The 21,436-nt window shown below is 46.9% G+C and overlaps 1 protein-coding gene across 1 annotated transcript in view; it reads left to right on the forward strand.

Moving 5' to 3' along the window:
- Positions 1-21,436, forward strand: part of arhgef18b (rho/rac guanine nucleotide exchange factor (GEF) 18b) — a 154,245-nt gene that overhangs the window by 52,090 nt on the left and 80,719 nt on the right. The window contains exons 4-7 of the mRNA XM_078423729.1: positions 9,871-10,054; positions 18,690-18,798; positions 20,120-20,177; positions 21,294-21,335. Coding sequence (XP_078279855.1) covers positions 9,871-10,054; positions 18,690-18,798; positions 20,120-20,177; positions 21,294-21,335 — 393 coding nt within the window. The remainder of the gene's footprint in view (positions 1-9,870; positions 10,055-18,689; positions 18,799-20,119; positions 20,178-21,293; positions 21,336-21,436) is intronic.

Raw genomic sequence — 21,436 nt, forward strand, 5'->3', positions numbered from 1 at the left:
ACAGCAAGCCTCCTTCATGAAACCATTGCTGGAAAATGGGAATGTCGGGACGTTGTGCAAAGAGATGACTGAGGTGCACAGTGGGACAATAGACAATAGGTGCAGGAATAGGCCATTCGGCCCTTCCAGCCAGCACCGCCATTCAATGTGATCGTGGCTGATCATTCACGACCAGTATCCCGTTCCTGCCCTCTCCCCATACCCCCTGACTCCGCTATTATTAAGACACTGTGCAACAGAATAGCGGTGCAGGAATTGTGGTGAGACGTTATCTCATTGTAGACCTGACCTGCAAGAGAGAAGGGAGCAAATAACTAGGGTTGGAGAGGTTGAAGGAAAAATTTGTTTTTCCATTCAGTTGCCTGGTTTAAGAAGGTAGACACAAAATGCCGGAGTAACTCAGCGAGTCAGGCAGCATCTCGGGAGAGAAGGAATGGGTGACGTTTCGGGTCGAGACCCTTCTTCAGACTGATTTAAGAAATTGGATGTGTTCTTTTTGGCAATGTTTGTGACACAGAACAGGACTGTCAGAACTAGGATTCAGCCCGACACGCCATGCATCCACTAGGCTACTAAACTAATAAATTGGTTTGGGAACAACTCCATCCAAGACCGCAAGAAATTGCGGAGAGTTGTGGACGCAGCCCAGATCATCGAGCAAACCAACCTCCCTTCCATTGACTCCATCTATACCTCACGCTGCCACGGCAAGGCCAGCAGCATCATCAAAGATGAGTCTCATCCCGGTTACTCCCTCTTCCGCCCTCCCCATCAGGCAAGAGGTACTGAGGGGGTGAGAATGTACACCTCAAATTCAGGGACAGTTTCTTCCCAGCTGTTATCAAGCAACTGAACCATCCTATCACCAACTAGGGAGCGATCCTGACCTCCCATCGACTTCATTTGGAGACCCTCGGACTATCTTTAATTGGACTTTACCTTGCACTAAGCGTCATTTCCGTTATCCTGTAGCTGCATATTGTGGACGGCGTGATTACAATCATGCATAGTCTTTTCGCTGACTGGATAGTACGCAACAAAAAAGCTTTTCACTGTGGCACTGTCTAGACAATAGACAATAGACAATAGGTGCAGGAGTAGGCCATTCAGCCCTTCGAGCCAGCACCGCCATTCAATGTGATCATGGCTGATCACTCTCAATCAGTACCCCGTTCCTGCCTTCTCCCCATACCCCCTCACTCCGCTATCCTTAAGAGCTCTATCCAGCTCTCTCTTGAAAGCATCCAACGAACTGGCCTCCACTGCCTTCTGAGGCAGAGAATTCCACACCTTCACCACTCTCTGACTGAAAAAGTTCTTCCTCATCTCCGTGGCAATAATAAACAATAAACTGAACTAAAATAAAAGATTGGAACGGAAGTTGGCCATACAGTTCCTCTCACTGTTCAAAGACACCATTGCTGATCCTACACCCATCCCCATTGTGTTGTGATGTTCACTGTCTTAAGGAACATCATTGGCAAATACATCATTTGTTACCCATTGTTAGATGCACCATGTAACATTCACTGGGATTGTTGTTTGCTGTAAGATCCCGGGATTGTTATTTCTGATACCAATATAATATATTCCCTATAAAATATCCACAACATTGCATATAATAGTATATGGTCTACCATTCTATAATAGATACGATGTGCCATTCTTAGTTTAGTCTAGTTTCGAGCTACAGCATGGAAACAGGCCCTTCAGCCCACATAATCCACACCGACCAACAATCACCTGTACACTAATCTTCGGTGTCCTCCCACACTCCACAGACGTACAGGTTTGTAGGTTAATTGGCTTGGGTTTGTATACTTGGAATAAGTATAAATTGTCCCTAGTGTGTGTAGGCGTGTGTTAATGTGCGGGAATCGCTGGTCGGTGCGGACTCGGTGGGCCGAATGGCCTGTTTCCAAGCTGTATCTCTAAACTAAAAAACGAAACTAATTCTATGTTATCTCAGTTTCGCATCCGATGCACCAGAGAGCAATTTACAGCAGACACTTAACCTACAAACCCGCACGATCTAGGGATGTGGGAGGAAACCAGAGCACCCGGAGAAAGCCCCTGTTGTTCCCTTGTGCAAACTCCACACAGACAGCACCCACGGTCAGGGTCGAGGCCGGGTCTCTGGCGCTATGAGGCAGCAACTCTACCGCTGCATCACCGTGCTGGGCCCTGAAATTTAGTGTTTGCTCTCTCCATTGTATTATATAGCATCTCTTATTTTCTTCTCGTGTATACAGAGCATCAATTCTTTACAACATTCACAGGTTCTCCAATTACCATGTAAGATAAACACAGGCTCGGCTGTTCTCTATATTATACACAAGGATTATCTCCATATAAACTAATGTTAAACTGCTTTCTGATGGATTAATTGCTGCATTTTGCCATTTTGTTCCATTCCCAAACCATATGTTCTTGTGTCCTACATCCGAATACAGACGCTGACTCCCCAGAGATCTGGATCAGGATGGCCACAGTAATACAAGTATCTCAATAAAGAGTTATACCTTAAATGTGTAGGAAGGAACTGCAGATGCTAGTTTGATCGGACGATAGACACAAAGTGCTGGAGTAACTCAGCTGGTCAGGCAGCATCTCTGGAGCGAAGGAATGGGTGACGTTTCGGGTCGAGACCCTTCTTCAGTCTGAAGAAGGGTCTCGACCCGAAACGTCACCCATTCCTTCTCTCCAGAGATGCTGCCTGTCCCGCTGAGTTACTCCAGCATTTTGTGCCTATCTTCGGCTAAACCTTAAAGTTTTACTTCTGTGCAACGATCTTTGTGTCAGATCTCGGAGAAACCCGACGCGGTCACGGGGAGAACGTACAAACTCCGTACAGACAGCGCCCGCAGTCGGGATCGAAGCCGGGTCCCGATTTAAAAATGCAAGGTCATTTCTCATGGAAGTTCTCACTTGATTCTCAATTGAGCCAGAATTTACCCCGCGGATGAAATCATCCCAATAACTCAGCTCGTGATCACATTGTGATGTGGGAACTTGCTGCGGCCCTGTTGGCCACCAGGTTTCCTACATTGCAACACACCAGCACCAGGAATTCCTTCACGGTTGTTCAGGGACATCCTTTCTCTTTCGCTCTTTGCCTTCCCCTTTCTTAAAATTCTTTCCGTTTCATGCGGTCGGTGCACTGAAGATAAAAGAAAATAAAGGCTGTGATGTAGTCAGAGTTGACAAGGAGTTTCAGTTAGGTCAGACTGAAGAAGGGTCTCGACCCAAAACGTCACCTTTTCCTTTTTTCCAGAGATGCAGAGTTACTCCTGCTGAGCACTTTGTGTCTATCTTCAGTTAGGTCAGTGCATTTAGTTACTTGATGAGCAACTACTGAAGTGGCGAAGGCAGACTGTAGTCGCGATTATTTTATAGAGGAAAGAAGATAAATATTTTGGAAGGGCAGCTTGGACAAGCAAGGGAAGGACAAACTGCTGAGCCTGACATCACTGGTGAGTACTCTGAAGGGATTGGGAGGGTGGCGCAGCGGTGAAGCTGCTGCCTTACTGCGCCAGAGACCCCGGTTCGATCCTGACTACGGGTGCTATCTGTATGGAGTTGGTACGTTCTCTCCGTGACTGCGTGGGCTTTCTCCAGGTGCTCTGGTTTCGTCCTGCACTCGAAAGATGTGCAGGTTTGTAGGTTATTTGGCTTCGGTAAAAAGTGTAAACTGGCCAGAGTGTGTAGGATAGTGATAGTGTACGGGGATCGGTGGGTGGCACTGACACGGTGGGCCGAAGGGCCTGTTTCCACACTGTATCTCTAAACTAAACTAAATCTGTCAGCATTTGGATAGGGAGGAGCTGATTAGGGATAGTCTATGGAATGTCGTTCCCTTCCTTGTCCTTGATGCCCTTCCAAAATATTTTTCTTCTTTACTTTATAAAATAATTGCGACTCCAGTCTGCCTTCACTATGTGAGAATTTGTGCCTCACAAATTTGATAGATAATTTTGAACAAGTGACGAAGAGGATTAACCTCAGTACACGTGGCAATAAACTAAACTGAACTGAACTGAGCATTTTTATTACATAATTATTCTATGATTTCTCGCTGTAAGATTCTAGGCGATAGGTTTTGTCTTTGAGAAGAAGGAGTCCACCCATCCATCCATCCATCCATCCATCCATCCATCCATCCATCCACCCATCCATCCATCCATCCATCCATCCATCCATCCATCCACCCATCCATCCATCCATCCATCCATCCATCCATCCATCCATCCATCCATCCATCCATCCATCCACCCATCCACCCATCCATCCATCCATCCATCCATCCATCCATCCATCCACCCACCCATCCATCCATCCATCCACCCATCCATCCATCCATCCACCCATCCATCCATCCACCCATCCATCCATCCATCCATCCACCCATCCATCCATCCACCCATCCATCCATCCATCCATCCATCCATCCACCCATCCATCCATCCATCTATCCATCCATCCATCCACCCATCCATCCATCCACCCACCCATCCATCCACCCATCCATCCATCCATCCATCCATCCATCCACCCATCCATCCATCCATCCATCCATCCATCCATCCATCCATCCATCCATCCATCCTCCCACCCATCCATCCATCCATCCATACATCCACCCACCCATCCATCCATCCATCCATCCATCCATCCATCCATCCATCCATCCATCCACCCACCCATCCATCCATCCATACATCCACCCACCCATCCATCCATCCATCCATCCATCCATCCATCCATCCATCCATCCATCCATCCATCCATCCACCCACCCATCCATCCATCCATCCATACATCCACCCACCCATCCATCCATCCATCCATCCATCCATCCATCCATCCATCCATCCATCCATCCATCCACCCACCCATCCATCCATCCATCCATCCATCCATCCATCCATCCATCCACCCACCCATCCATCCATCCATCCATCCACCCATCCATCCATCCATCCACCCACCCACCCATCCATCCACCCACCCATCCAGCCATCCACCCGTCTTCCCTCGGTCAAGACTGGTTGACCCATCTGGGAGGTTCCTCCAGCTGCAAAGGTTTGAATTTACCCCCACGATTCAGATAGAAGGATGCGGGGCTGTGTGGAGGCAGGTTCTAGGCCTGGTGTGAGTAATGCAAGTGAAACAGTGACATACTGGGGCCGGAATTAGTCAGAAGGTCTCCACGCTCGATGTGGATTGTAACATCAGTCTGACTGGCAGAGTTGCCAGGAAATTGCAGCAACTCGTGCCACCTATGTGGGCGGGGAGGGGGATGTGGGCAGGCACTCATGGGAGATAGATGTTGTGCAAATCGTCTCATGCTTCTCCTATCCATTACCACACAAACAGCACCTCAAAACTTGCTCTGTTTACTAGAAATTGCTCTGGAATGTCTCAGTACTTAGAACTATAGAATGAGGTTGAGCAGGATGGGACTCTATTCCTTGGAGCACAGTAGGATGAGGGGTGATATTTTAGTTTCGTTTATTTTAGTTTAGAGATAGAGCGCGGAAACAGGCCCTTCGGCTCACCGTGCCAGCCAGCCAACGAACCCCGCACACTAACATTATCCAACACACACTAGGGACAATTTACAATCATAGAGAGGTGGTACAAAATCGTGAGAGGAATAGATCGGATAGACGTACAGAGTCACTTGCCCAGGGTAGGGGAATCAAGAACCGGAGGACATAGGTTTAAAGTGAGGGGGGAAAGATTTAATAGGAATCTGTAGGGTAACTTTTTCACACAAAGGGTGGAAGGTGTACGGAACGAGATGCCGGAGAAGATAGTGGAGGCAGGTACTATCACAACTTTTCAGAAACCCATTAGACAGGTACATGGATGGGACAGGTTTGGAGGGATATGGGGCCATACGCAGGCAGTCGAGACCTGTGTAGATGGGGCATGTTGGCCGGTGTGGGCAAGTTTAGATGGGCCTGTTTCCACGCTGTATAACCCGATGGCTCTTTGACCCCATGACATGGAACAGTACAGCACAGGAACAGGCCCTTCAGCCCACAATGTCTGTGCCGAACATGATGCCACTCTTATCTGCCTGCACATGATCCATATCCCTCCATTCCCCGTCTTGAAACTGGGAAACGGACAGGTCTGTCATTGTGCACTGGTGTATCTGAGCATTCAGTGGTGAGGGGAATGTACTAAGATTGCCAGACCATGATCTGGTGTACCAGAGGAATTTGTCATGAGGCCTCAACTTTTCAGTTTTATCAATGACTTGGACGTTGCTTTACTCAGCTCGTGATTTTGTAATGTGCCCTTGTTAATGTCATCTTTAGAAGTTCTGTTCCATTGAGATCAGTCAAACCAATTTTCAAAGATAGACATCTTATCGGTAGGATCGAAAGATAGGATCTTATCGAAACGTATAAGATTATTAAGGGGTTGGACACGTTAGAGGCAGGAAACATGTTCCCAATGTTGGGGGAGTCCAGAACAAGGGGCCACAATTTAAGAATAAGGCCATTTAGAACGGAGATGAGGAAAAACTTTTTCAGTCAGAGAGTTGTGAATCCGTGGAACTCTCTGCCTCAGAAGGCAGTGGAGGCCAATTCGCTGAATGCATTCAAGAGAGAGCTAGATAGAGCTCTTAAGGATAGAGGAGTTAGGGGGTATGGGGAGAAGGCAGAAACGGGGTACTGATTGAGAATGATCAGCCATGATCACATTGAATGGCGGTGCTGGCTCGAAGGGCCGAATGGCCTACTCCTGCACCTATTGTCTATTGTCTATTGGCACAAAGTACTGGAGTAACTCACTTTGTGCCACTGAGTTAACTCCAGCAATTTGTGTCAGTCCTTGGTGTAAACATCTTCAGTTCCCCCTTATTACAATTTTCAAAGAGGTTTGATGTGGACTTTTGTACAATTTACATTTAGTGTGTAGAACAAAGGAATAATTGTCTATCCCTAGTGGTGTACATAGTAATTTGTAGACGATAGTGTTGGGGTTAATAATTTATTGATTTTTTGTTTGTTATATATTATCTATGTGCATTGTGTTTACAGGCCTGTTATGCTGTTGCAAGTAAGACTTTCATTTCTGTTGTCAGTGCATATGATAAGTATGCACCCTTAACTCTTGATACTAAGGTTAATCTTGATGGAGTGAATTACGTGGAGGGGAGCGGGGAGTTACGAAGGAACGTTATAGTCTATGGGCAGACAAAGCTGTGGTAGATGAAGTTGGATATTGGGTCAAGCTATCTGCTTTGAATTCCAGAAAAGTCCTACGTGGGTAGGACAAGTTTAGAGGGATTTGGGCCAAACACAGGCAAGTGGGTCTAGTGTTGATGGGACATGTTGGGCGGTGTGGGCAAGTTGGGCTGAAAGGCCTGTTTCCATGCTGTATGACTATGACTCTCAGTCAAAGCCGGAATATTTTCTGAATAGCAAGAGAGAAGCTGTGGAAGATCAAAGGATTTGGGTGTGCAGAAACAAGGACAACTAAACTCTGACTCAGGAGCAAATGCTGGTCTTTTTCAGAAGGGTTGCAACTTGGAAGAAGTGATGCTGTGTTCCATTGTCAAAACTATTTTTAGATTTTTTTTAAGAATACAGGCACCCTGGATAATTTGTCCTTCAATTTGAAAGTGAGAAATATGTAACATGGCAGCTCCATGTATTGTGATCCATTTCCAAATGTTGCTTCCATTGGAGGTGATGGAATGTGACTGTTACATTGCACGTTTTATTCCTATTGAACCAAAGACCAACTTCGTCCCAAGGATTTTCCCCACTTGTTTCGTTGACCTTGGCTGACTTATTACTCTAATCTTTTCCACACTCTGTCCATGGACTTGAGTGGAAGGTTGGTGGTACTTATCCCCTTTTACATGAGAGACAATGTAAAAACCCAACTGCTATGAAAAAAAGAAAACAATCAATAATATTCATGGATTCGTAGAGTTACACACCACAGGCACAGTTCCTTTGGCCCAATTTGTCCTTGCCGACCAAGATGTCTACACAAGCTCATCCCGTTTGACTGCAAAGGTCCCTCTAAATCCCTCTAAATCTTTCCAATCCATGTCCATAGCCTCAGAGGGAGTACAGAGAAGGTTCACCAGATTGATCCCTGGGATGGCAGGACTTTCATATGAAGAAAGACTGGGTAGACTAGGCTTATACTCGCTGGAATTTAGAAGACTGAGGGGGGATCTTATTGAAAAATATAAAATTCTTAAGGGGTTGGAGAGGCTAGATGCGGGAAGATTGTTCCCGATGTTGGGGAAGTCCAGAACTAGGGGTCACAGCTTAAGGATAAGGGGGAAGTCTTTTAGGACCGAGATGAGAAAACATTTCTTCACACAGAGAGTGGTGAGTCTGTGGAATTCTCTGCCGCAGAAGGTAGTTGAGGCCAGTTCATTGGCTATATTTAAGAGGGAGTTAGATGTGGCCCTTGTGGCTAAAGGGATCAGGGGGTATGGAGAGAAGGCAGGTACAGGTTACTGAGCTGGATGATCAGCCATGATCATATTGAATGGCGGTGCAGGCTCGAAGGGCCGAATGGCCTACCCCTGCACCTATTTTCTATGTTTCTATGTTTCTATGTTTCTATGTACTTGTACAAATGTATTCCACACATTGTAAGTGTACTTGCCTCTACTGCTTTCCCTGGCAACTCATTCCAGATACCCACCACCCTCTGTGTGAAATAGTTATCCCTCCGTTTAAATCTTTCTCCTCTCACTTTAAATGTGTGTCCCTTAATTTTAGAATCTCCTGCCGTGGGGAAAAAGACCATGCCATTCACCTTATTTCGGAGATCTCTCAATATCCTACACTCCAGGGAAAAAAAGTCCAAGACCATCCAACCTCTTGTTATGCAAGCCCTCAAGTCTTGCAATGTAAAAATCCAACTGCTTTGAAAAAAAGAAAAACAATCTTTTTCATAACAACAACCTCTTCTGCATCTTTTCCAAATTAATAACAACGTTCCTTGTGCCAGGTGACCAGACCTATGGACTATACTCCATGTATGGTCTCACCAATGACTTGTATGGTTGCAACACAACATCCCAACTCCTGTACTCAAAGCCCTGACAGATGAAGGCAAGCGTGTCGTACACATTCTTCACTGCACTGTTTACCCGAGTCTCCACTTTCAGGGACAATGTACCTGTGCCCTTAGGTCTCTCTGTTCTGCCACGCTCTCCAGGGCTCAGCCATTTACTGTGGAAGCCCTGTCCTGGTTTGACTTACCAAAGTGCAACACCTCACACTTGTCTGAGTTCAATTCTATCCGCCATTCCTTGGCCCACTCCCCCAGTTCATTTAGATCCTGTTGTCGTCTTGGACAACCTTCTTTGGTGTTCAATGGACCACCAAGGGACACTGGGTGTGTCGAAAGGAAGTGCAGAAGCTGGCTTACATCAAAGATAGACACAAAATGCTGGAGTAAGAGACACTGGGAACGGACAGTGAGTGGTGCATTCTACTTGTATCTCTCCAGTCCTTAACTTCCGATTAGCCTAACTCAGCAGAGGAAGATACACGCATTTTGTGTGTCTTGGATGACAATGTATTCTAACAATTACGGTAACTACCATTTCATAAATGAGTCAAATAACTCTACGATATTGCAGTCCATCTGGTGGTCTATATTGACATACACACTTCCTCTGCTATTTCCCCTTAGTCCCACAGATTCTTTTCTTCAGATGTTATTTCGGTTCCCCTTTGAAAGTTTCCTTGAGTCTCTACCACCAGCTTCCTCCCAACCCTTCTGATCGCACCAGTTCACCATTCACCTCCTCATCTTGCGGCCGCAGTTTCTTGGGTACCCCGTCCTCACCCTGGCACTTTGCCCCCCCCGCAGGCTCAGCCTCGATCTGCTGGGGGTCGACAGCGACGGTGAGGGTGACAGAGAGGAGGAGGATCAGCTGGAGACCTCCCAGGACGCGACAGCCTACGGCTTACTGCAATCCCACATCGCCGGGACCGAGGACAACAGGCAGGCGACTGGAATTCAAGGGGAGACCAGCTTAACTTTGCCTGAGCAGGTAAGCCCCAGTGGATCACCATAGATCCAGTCACTCGTTGCAGACCTGATTAGCAGCTAACATTCAATTATTTTGCTATAACTCCACATCTCTGGGTCTGTAGATTGCATTACTGATTTGTAATGGTGTTCAATGGTTTTAATGGTGTAGGGCGGCAGAGTGCTTTAGCTACCAGAGTCGCTGCCTCAGAGCGCCAGAGACCCAAGTTCAATCCTGATCTTGGATGCTGTCTGTGTGTGGAGTTTGCACCTTCTCCCTGTGACTGCGTGGGTTTCCTCCGGGTGCTCCGGTTTTCTCCCACATCTCAAAGACGTGCAGGTTTATAGTTTAATTGGCCTCTGTAAATTACCACTAACGTGTTGGGAGGGGATGAGAAAGTGGATAGCGTACAACTAGTGTGAACGGGTGATTGATGTCGGTGTGGACTCAGTGGCCTGTTTCCATGCTGTATCTCTAAAACGAAAGTAAAAGAATATTGTGATTCACCTTAATGCTGTTTGTGAAGGTTACATAAATATTGAGAGCTTTCATTATGAAAAACATTGGGCATCATTGTCTTGTTTCCTTTGTAATGGTACTGTCAGTTTCAGCACAGTCATCCCCATTCACGTATTGCTTGTTCTCGCAGCTGCCAGACATTTAGCCCAGCAGGTGCAATCTGAGTAGCCAGTTCCTACAGGGAGATACCACAGTACAAACTGTACTCTCCCAGCTACTGCTAAGTGTTGATACTGCATGATTGGGTGCTGAAATTTTGGGCTTTACAGCGAATGCAGCGCCGGAGACTCAGGTTCGATCCTGACTACGGGTGCTGCACTGTAAGGAGTTTGTACGTTCTCCCCGTGACCTGCGTGGGTTTTCTCCGAGATCTTCGGTTTCCTCCCACACTCCAAAGACGTACAGGTATGTAGGTTAATTGGCTGGGTAAATGTAAAAATTGTCCCTAGTGGGTGTAGGATAGTGTTAATGTACGGGGATCGCTGGGCGGCACGGACTTGGAGGGCCGAAAAGGCCTGTTTCCGGCTGTATATATATGATATATGATATGAGAGTGTTCCCAAGGAATCTGGGACCCGGACAAACACAAGGATGGGAGGTCACAAAGATCATAAGTGATAGGAGCAGAATTAGGCCATTCAGCCCATCAAGTCTACTTCGCCATTCAATCATGGTTGATCTATCTCTCCTTCCTAACCCCATTCCCCTGCCTTCTCTCGATAAGCCCGACACCCTCACTAATCAGGAATCTATCTATCTCTGCCTTGAATATATCCACTGACTTTGCCTCCATAGCCTTCTGTGGAAAAGAATTCCACAGATTCACCACCCTTCTGTCCCTACTCTGAAGGAAAGGGAGGTGAAATTCTCAGTCGAAGGTAGACATAAAATGCTGGAGTAACTCAGCGAGACAGGCGGCATCTCTGGAGAGAAGGAGTGGGTGACATTCCGGGCCTGAAGAAGGGCCTCGACACGAAACATCACCCAATCCTTCTCTCCAGAGATGATGCCTGTCCTGCTCAGTTACTCCAGCATTTTGTGCCTATCTTCGGTTGAAACCAGCATCTGCAGTTCACATTCCTAAACATGAAGTGCTCAGTCATTGAGTGTGGGGTTTGGTTGAGTTGCATTGGACTGGAGGTAGCATCAAGAGTTGCAACATGGGTCAGCAGCAGCCAGCATTTGTACTGAGACAAGGATAGTCCCTGCCTCAACGACCTCCTCTGAAGAAGGGTCTCGACCCGAAACGTCACCCATTCCCTTCTCTCCTGAGATGCTGCCTGACCTGCTGAGTTACTCCAGCATTTTGTGAAATAAATACCTTCGATTTGTACCAGCATCTGCAGTTATTTTCTTACACCTCCTCTGGCAGCTCGTTCCATACACCCACCTCCCTTTGTGTGAAAATATCTTGGGTAAATAAGTTAAATTGAGAAGCAGACTACAAAACACAGGCATTGCACTTTATTCTGTTTTAAAACCGTAGTAATTTGTTTCATTAGGTTGTTTAAATTAATACTTCGACCCGAAACGTCACCCATTCCTTCTCTCCCGAGATGCTGCCTGACCTGCTGAGTTACTCCAGCATTTTGTAAATAAATCGATTTGTACCAGCATCTGCAGTTATTTTCTTAAATTAATACTGACTAGCTAATTCATTTATTGCATCGTATGGGAGGCGCATTCCCAATCTCTTTGTACCCCTGTACAATGACAATAAAGATATATTGTATTGTATTGTGCAATATTCATATTGGCTCAGACAATAGAACACCTACCTTGTGATGCACCAGAAGAGAAGGGCAGGGGTGTCAGGAAGCCCTCCTGGCCACCAGAGGCAGCGAGCTGGGAGTGGCGAGGACATCTCTTGGGCCAGATGTGCCTCACATCTGCCCGTGGGCCGAGGCGACTTGTGGCCGGTGGGTGCGGAGAGCAGCGGTTCCTGTCTGTCTCTGGTAACTCACCCTCTGCCTGGCTTGGATCGGGTTGAGGGCTGCAGCCTGGAATTGCTAATGTAAGCTGTTGGTGTGTAGTTTAGATTTGTGATACAGTGTGGAAACAGGCCCTTCGGCCCATCGAGTACGTCATCACCCGTTCACACTAGTTCTGTGTTCGCCCATTTTCACATCCACTCCCCACACACTGGTTTACTTTAGTTTAGTTTAGAAGTACGGCGTGTAAACAGGCCCTTCGGCCCACCGAGTCCGCACCGACCAGCGATCACCCATTCACACTAGGCTCTATCCTACACACACGTGGGACAATTTACAGAAGCCAATTAACCTACAAACCTTCATCTCTTTACAATGTGGGGGGAAACCGGAGTACCTGGAGAAAACTCTCACGGTCACAGAGAGAACGTTCAAACTCCATACAGACAGCACCAGTAGTCAGGATCGAACCCGGGTCTCTGGCAATGTAAGGCAGCAACTCTACTGCTGCGCCACCGTGCCGCCCCTGTTGTCTATGTAATATGAGTTGATCATTCATGATCCAGCTCCACAGGACTTTGGGTAGGCCGCATTTGTAGTATTGCATGCAGTTCTGGTCACCCCTTTACAGGAAGGATGTGGGGGCTTTGGTAAGGGTGCAGAGGTGATTTACCAGAATGCTGCCTGGATTAGAAGGTGTCAGCTACAGGGAGAGGTTGGATAAACTTGGATTGTGTTCTCTGGAACATCGGAGGTTGAGGTGAGACTCGACAGAAGTTTATAAAATTATGAGAGGCATAGACAGGGTAGACAGTCAGAAGATTTTGCAAAACCCGACCGAATCTGTACCCCCCCTCCCCCCCCCCATGCCCTTAATTTTCATCCTACCCCCATCAAAAGAGCAAAATCAGAGAAATTGTTGAATACAGTCTTGAATTCTCAAGACCCTAATATCATATACTGTAGTCAAAATTTACACAAAGTGCTTGAGTAACTCAGCAGGTCAGGCAGCATCTCTGGAGCGCATGGATAGGGGACATTTCAAGTCTGGATTCTTATTCAGATGAAACATCACCAGAGATGCTGCCTGACCCGCTGGGTTACTCTGGCACATTGTGTCTTTTACATAGATCCATAGATACATAGACAATAGGTGCAGGAGTAGGCCATTCGGCCCTTCGAGCTGGCGCCGCCATTCAATGTGATCATGGCTGATCATCCACAATCAGTACCCGGTTCCTGCCTTCTCCCCATATCCCTTGATTCCGCTAGCCCTAAGAGCTCTGTCTAACTCTCTTTTGAATGCATCCAGTGAATCGGCCTCCACTGCCTTCTGAGACAGGGAATTCCACAAATTCACAACTCTCTGGGTGAACATTTTCTCCTCATCTCATGGCCTTCCCCTTCTTCTTAAACTGTGGCCCCTGGTACTGGACTCCCCCAACATCGGGAACATGTTTCCTGCATCTAGCGTGACCAATCCCTTAATAATTTTATATGTTTCTATAAGATCCCCTCTCATCCTTCTAAATTCCAGTGAATACAAGCCCAGTCACTCCATTCTTTCATCATATGACAGTCCCGTCATTCCGGGAATTAATCTCATGAACCTACGCTGCACTCCCTCAATAGCAAGAATGTCCTTCCTCACATTATTGTAAACCAGCATCTGCACTTCCTTGTGTTAAAATACCATAGAGTCATCCAGCACGGAAACTGGCCCTTTGGCCCCCACTTGTCCATGCCGACTAAGGTTCCCCACCTAAGCTAGTCCCACCTGCCCGCATTTGATCCGTATCCCTCTAAACCTTACCTGTCCATGTACCTGTCCAAATGTCCTATAAATGTTGTTATTATTCCTGCCTCAACCACTTCCTCTGGCAGGCCTGATGAAACTTTGTTGACCTGAAGTGCCAATTGTGTTTCCCTCCACACACCTCAGATATTGCTCGACCTTTTTTTGAGCTGTTTTCGCGTTATCTGTTTTTATTCAGTATTTGCAGCATTTGTGATATTTTCTTTTGATACTACCTTGTGGAAATCAATCAGCGGTGACTATGAAACATATTTAATGCGTGGCATCTATTTTATACCGAAAACAGATTTCAGACCATCTGACCTCCCTCCCACATCTGTTAGTAATTGTCCATTCAAGGAGTGTGGGAAACGCTTGAAAGTGTCTGTTTTCAACTGACTTTGGCCCTTCTTGTGCAAAGTGTCAAGAAGCTGGTAACAATTTGTCCCAACGTTAAAGACCACATTGTTCTAAATGAAAACAAGAGGCAAATCCTGGTCAGCACTGCAACCACCTCCAGACATGGAAAAAACATAGAATAGTTGCAGGAATAGGCCATTCGGCCCTTCGAGCCAGCACCGCCATTCAGTATGATCATGGCTGATCATCTAAAATCAGTACCCCATTCCTGCTTTTTCTCCATGTACCTTGATTCCGTTTGCCCTGAGAACTAAATCTAACTCTCTCTTGAAAACATCAGTGAATTGGCCTCCACTGCCTTCTGTGGCGGAGAATTCCACAGGTTCACAGCTGGCTATGGCTCCTGACACTCCTGTGTAAGCCAAAGGCTTTAGAACCATGCCAACAACCTTTTGTGGCACGGTGGTGCAGCGGTAGAGTTGCTGCCTTACAGTGCTTGCAGCGCCGAAGACCAAGGTTTGATCCTGACTACGGGTGCTGTCTGTACAGTTTGTACGTTCTCCCCGTGACCGCGTGGATTTTTCTCTCAGATCTTCGGTTTCCTCCCACACTCCAAAGACGTATGGGTTTGTAGGTTAAGATTAGGATGCAGGTACTGTAAGTAATTGGGATTGTTAATGATTCTAACACGGAGAAATGAATACAGGAGGTATAGGGCTTATGCTGCAGATAGACACAAAATGCTGGAGTAACTCAGCGGGACAGGCAGCATCTCTGGTTAAAAGGAATGGGTGACATTTCGGGTCTGAAGAAGGGTCTCGACCCGAAACGTCACCCATACCTTCTCTCCAGAGATGATGCCTGTCCCGCTGAGTTACTGCAGCATTTTGTGTCTGTCTTCGGTTTAAACCAGCATCTGCAGTTCCTTGCTACACATTATGCTGCCGTTATATGGGACATTGATGAGACCACACTTGCAGAGTGTAGTACAGCATTGGTCTCCTTACCCTATGATGGATGTTAATACACCAGATGCCGTTCAGAGGAGATTTATTCAACCAATTCTTGGAATGGGAGGGTTATCTTATGGGAAATGTTGGATAGGCAATGTTTGCAATTGCCACAGATCAGAGCAATGTTTATTTTAGTTTGGTTTGGTTTATTGTCACGTGTACCGAGTACAGTAAGAAGCTTTTGTTGCGTGCTAACCAGTCAGCGCAAAGACAATACATGATTACAATCGAGCCGTCCACAGTGTACAGATACAGTGCGGCACGGTAGAGCACTGGGCGGCACGGTAGCGCAGCGGTAGAGTTGCTGCTTTACAGCGAATGCAGCGCCGGAGACTCAGGTTCGATCCTGACTACGGGTGCTGCACTGTAAGGAGTTTGTACGTTCTCCCCGTGACCTGCGTGGGTTTTCTCCGAGATCTTCGGTTTCCTCCCACACTCCAAAGACGTACAGGTATGTAGGTTAATTGGCTGGGTAAATGTAAAAATTGTCCCTAGTGGGTGTAGGATAGTGTTAATGTACGGGGATCACTGGGCGGCACGGACTTGGAGGGCCGAAAAGGCCTGTTTCCGGCTGTATATATATGATATGATATATGATGAAAGGAATAACGTGAATAACGTCTAGTGCAAGATAAAGTCCAGCAAAGTTTAATCAAAGATATTCCGAGGGTCTCCAATGAGGTAGAAAGTAGATCGGGACTGCTCTCTAGTTGTTGCAATGTGAGGGGAATTGATTTAATTGCATAAATTCTGAAATAACTTGACTATATGGATGCCAAGAGTGTTTTATTATCATGTGTCCCAGATGGAACAATTAAATTCTTATTTGCAGCAGCACAACAGAATATGTAAACATAGTACACTGTAAACAATATTATAAACGAGAAAAAAAGTTCAGCATGTGTATATATACACATACACATACTCACATACACATACTAATACACAAATAATACACATATAATACACATACTAATAGACAAACACACACACATATATATATATATATATACACACACACACGCACACAAATACATACACGTTAAAAAACAAACAAACATTAATATCGCAATAATAACAATAGTCGTCTATGGAAAGGATGTTCCTTCGTGAGTGAGAAATAGGGGTCACCATTTAAAAATAAGAAGTCACCTCTTTAAGACGGATGAGGCGATATATCTCTCAGAGATCTCAGTGGATCTTTACAGCTCTCTCCCCCAGAGGGCTGGTGGAGGCCGAGACAGAGTGTTGTCAGGCAGAGGAAGACAGATTCTGGGGAAACGAGGAGTGAACGGCTGTAGGCAGGAACGCAGTGCGGAGATTACATTCAGATCAGCAGTCGCTTTATTAAATGACATAGCAGGTTTGAGGGGTCGAATGGCCAAACCCTGCCCTCGCGTCCGTGATAAAAAGTGGCTCCCGGAGCTGAACACCATATTCCATTTGTGGCTGAACCAAAGTTCATCATGACCTCTTTGTTCTTGCCTGCATTTATGAAATTGAAAATCCCGGAGGATTTTTAACTGCTTTCTTACTCTGTCTATTTCACAAAATGCTGGAGTAACTCAGCATGTCAGGCAGCATCTCAGAAGAGAAGGAATGGGTGACGTTTCGGGTCGAGACCCTTCTTCAGACTGAAGAAGGGTCTCGACCCGAAACGTGATCAGTCTGAAGAAGGGTCTCCTCATCTCAGTTCTAAATGGCCTACCCCTTATTCTTAAACTGTGGCTCCTTGGACTCCCCCAACATTGGGAACATGTTTCCTGCCTCTGACGTGTCCAACCCCTTAATAATCTTATACGTTTCGATAACATGCAAGGGCAGTTTGAGGTTAGGAAGGAGGAGGTGTTGGGGCTCTTGAAGAACATTCAGATGCAAGCAGCGGCCGTGGAGAGAGAAACAGAGGTAATGTGTTTTTGGATCGGAGGCCAAAATTCGTGAGAACTGCAGAAGTGAGAGGACGAGCTTGTTAAGTTGCAGAGTGGGAGAGGGTGGAGAGAAGAGAGGGGGAAATCTGTGATTGGATGAAGTTCACAGTTAAGGTAATAATTTTAAATCTGGCAGTTGGAGGCAGAGAAAAAAAGAAACAAATTGAAAGAAAGAGATACAGTCGCATCTGTGGAGAACACACAGTGGAGTTGTCAAGTGGGCGTGCAAATGTTGAATTCAGTTTCATGACCTGAAGTGCTGCGACTGAGACAAAGAGTGGTGCAGCGGTAGGGCTGCCGCCTTTACAGCGCCAGAGACCCGGGTTCGATCCTGACTATGGGTGCTTGTCTGCACGGAGTTTGTACGTTCTCCCTGTGACCGACCGCATGGGTTTCCTCTGGGTGCTCCGGTTTCTTCCCGCGTTCCAAATAGCCGTAGGTTTGTAGGTTAATTGGCCTCTCTAAAATAGCCTCTATTATGGATGAGAAAGTGGGATAGTGTAGAACTAGCGTGTGAGCGGATGAACAGTGTGCCCATGGACTCAGTGGGGCAAGGGCTTGTTTCCATGTATGATCAATCAGTACCTGAGTACACGTGACAATAATGATAAACTATCTAAGGAATGGGAATGGCACTTAGAGTCTTAGAGCCACGCAGTGTGGAAACAGTCCCTTCGGTCCAACTTGCCCAAGCCCACCAACATGCCCCATCTACACTCGTCCCACCTGCCCGCGTTTGGCGTTTGGCCCATATCCCTCTAAACCTGTCCTATCCATGCACCTGTCTAAATGTTTATTAAACGTTGCGATAGTCCCTGCCTCCGGCAGCTCGTTCCATACACCCACCACCCTTTGTGTAAAAAAGTCACCCCTCAGCTTCCTATTAAATCTTTCCCCCCCTCACCTTAAACCTATGCCCTCGGGTTCTCGATTCCTCTTGAAAGAATGATTTCTAACGGTTTAGGGAAGGGCAAATGAATGGGACTGAAGGGATTGTTCGGCCTGGATAGTACAAACACGATGGGCCAAATGTCCTCCTTCTACACTTATAATTCCACGAGGGTGAATTCCAGTGATTGTGGTGGTGATGCCTTTGCTTGTTGTCCCCAGGAGATGCAGGGAACAGAGATGAGGCCACGATCGAACGCCAGCTCTGCCTATTCCTTCATGGGGATTCAAAATCACTCTTCCCGCAACATGGCGGCACCCCAATGTACAGGTTGGTGAGGCGCTCGACCAGGTCCCAAGCACCACTTCTGTGACCGCTGCTTCCTCGCTTGGCCAGTGCCCTACCTTGAGAGACGCTGAGCTCTCGACTCATCCCAGCCTTCACGCTGTAGTGGTGCAGCGGGTGGAGCTGCTGCCTCACACAGCGCCGGAGGCAATAGACAATAGACAATAGGTGCAGGAGTAGGCCATTCGGCCCTTCGAGCCAGCACCGCCATTCAATGTGATCATGGCTGATCATTCTCGATCAGTACCCCTTTCCTGCCTTCTCCCCATACCCCCAGACTCCGCTATCCTTAAGAGCCCTATCTAGCACTCTCTTGAAAGCATTCAGAGAACTGGCCTCCACTGCCTTCTGAGGCAGAGAATTCCACAGATTTACAAATCTCTGACGAACCTGACCTCGGGTACTGCCTGTGCACATTCTCCCCGTGATCGCGTGGGTTTTCTCTGGGTGCTCCGGTTTCTTCACACATCCCAGAGACGTGCGGGTCGGTAGGTCTCCGTGCGCCGCCCCTCACTCTGAGACCGGGACCCTCACTCAGGGAGAGGGGACCCTCAATCTGGGATAGGCCCTTACCCTACATAGAAACATAGAAAATAGGTGCAGGAGTAGGCCATTCGGCCCTTCGAGCCTGCACCGCCATTCAATATGATCATGGCTGATCATCCTACTCAGTATCCCATACCTGCCTTCTCTCCATACCCCCTGATCCCTTTAGCCACAAGGGCCACATCTAACTCCCTCTTAAATATAGCCAATGAACTGACCTCAACTACCTTCTGTGGCAGAGAATTCCACAGATTCACCACTCTCTGTGTGAAAAAACCCCCAAAAAACCTGAGACCCTCAGACCCTTCCTTTAGGATTAAACCCCCACTTTGGAACAAGACTCTCACTCTCAAGTGAAGAACATTACTCTGCAATAATGTCAGTCTGAAGAAGGGTCTCGACCCGAAACGTCACCCATTCCTTCTCTCCCGAGATGCTGCCTGACCTGCTGAGTTACTCCAGCATTTTGTGAATAAATACCTTCGATTTGTACCAGCATCTGCAGTTATTTTCTTATACATTATTCTGCAACATGTCCCACAGTTTGAGGCAATAATAGACAATAGGTGCAGGCCATTCGGCCCTTCGAGCCAGCACCGCCATTCAAAGTGATCATGGCTGATCATCCACAATGACTCTGGGCACTGACTCTGATTATTACATTCTTTCTGAATTAATTGCTTTGAAATGAAGGTTTCATTCTGGGTGTCTCTGTGTCAGCATGGAATCACTTTAGCTTCTCTCTTTTCCTTCATCCCAGAATCCAAAACGTCCACAGAGAATCAAGAGGAGAAAGAAAATCTGGAGCCTGACCGCCTGTACGTATAAATGGGAGCCAGCTTCACTGTTCCTCGCACTAATCTGTCAAGAACTGACTGCAAATGAGTCTTTTACCAGCAGGATGATCTCGATTATTTTTCACTCGGTTCTTTTCTCACCTCACTCATCTCTTCAACCCCTCCCTGGGCACCTCAATGGTGCAGCTGGTAGAGCTGCTGCCTCACAGCACCAGAGACGCAAGCTTGATCCTGACTTCGGGTGCTGTCTGTGCGGAGTTTGCACGTTCCCACTAACACTGCATGGGTTTTCTCCGTGTGCTTCGGTTTCCTCCCACATCCATCCCACGGACGTAGGTTAATTGGCTTCTGCAAAATTGCCTCTCATGTGTCGAGAGGGAATGAGAAAGTGGGATAACATAGAACTCGTGTGAACGGGTGATTGATGGTCTGTGCGGACTCGGTGAACCAAAGGGTCTGCTTCCGTGCTGTATCTCTAAATTAAACTAATCTAAACTAAACAGAGAAAAGGAAGAAAGTACAGGGCAAAGTAGGTTGGTAAAGAAACACCGACCATCCTGGAGATAAATATGTGGTGCATGCATGGCGTTTAACCACATCCATTTACGGTGCCATTTACTGGGGATGAACTCCGTGGCCTTGGAGACAAGGGAGACATGTGACCCTCGTGGTCTGCATGACAGCTGATCCTCCAGGGGGAGCTATTATGATGTTTCCACTGGTGGGAGAGTCTAGGACCAGAGGTCATAGCCTCAGAATGAAAGGGCGCTCTTTTAGAAAGGAGGTGAGGAGGAACTTCTTCAGTCAGAGGGCAGTTAATCTGTGGAACTCATTGCCACAGAGGGCCCTGGGGGCCAAGTCAGAGGATATTTTTAAGGCAGAGATAGGCAAATCCTTGATTAGAATGGGTGTCGAGCATTATGGGGAGAAGGCAGGAAAATGGGATTAGGAGGCAGAGATCAGCCATGATTGCATGGCGGAGTAGACTGGATGGGCCGAATGGCCTAATTCTACTCCTACAGCTTGTGAACTTGTGACTTATTGAGGGAGCTTAACATCAAAGTCAATGAAGCCAAACATCACCCGGAAGGTGATAGACACGTCAGTTGACATTGTTTCTTTCTCCTTGCCTTCCAGGTTGGTCCAACAAGTTCTGCACGAACTGAAGGCCTATCATGGGTTAGTCACACCCCATTTAACATTTCAATAACTGACAACAAGATGTTTAGTGACCAAAGTCATTCAGCACGGAAACAGGCCCTTCGTCCCAATCCATCCTT

The sequence above is a fragment of the Rhinoraja longicauda genome, chromosome 28 (assembly GCF_053455715.1).
Source record: "Rhinoraja longicauda isolate Sanriku21f chromosome 28, sRhiLon1.1, whole genome shotgun sequence".
In the NCBI taxonomy this organism is placed as follows: Eukaryota; Metazoa; Chordata; class Chondrichthyes; order Rajiformes; family Arhynchobatidae; genus Rhinoraja; species Rhinoraja longicauda.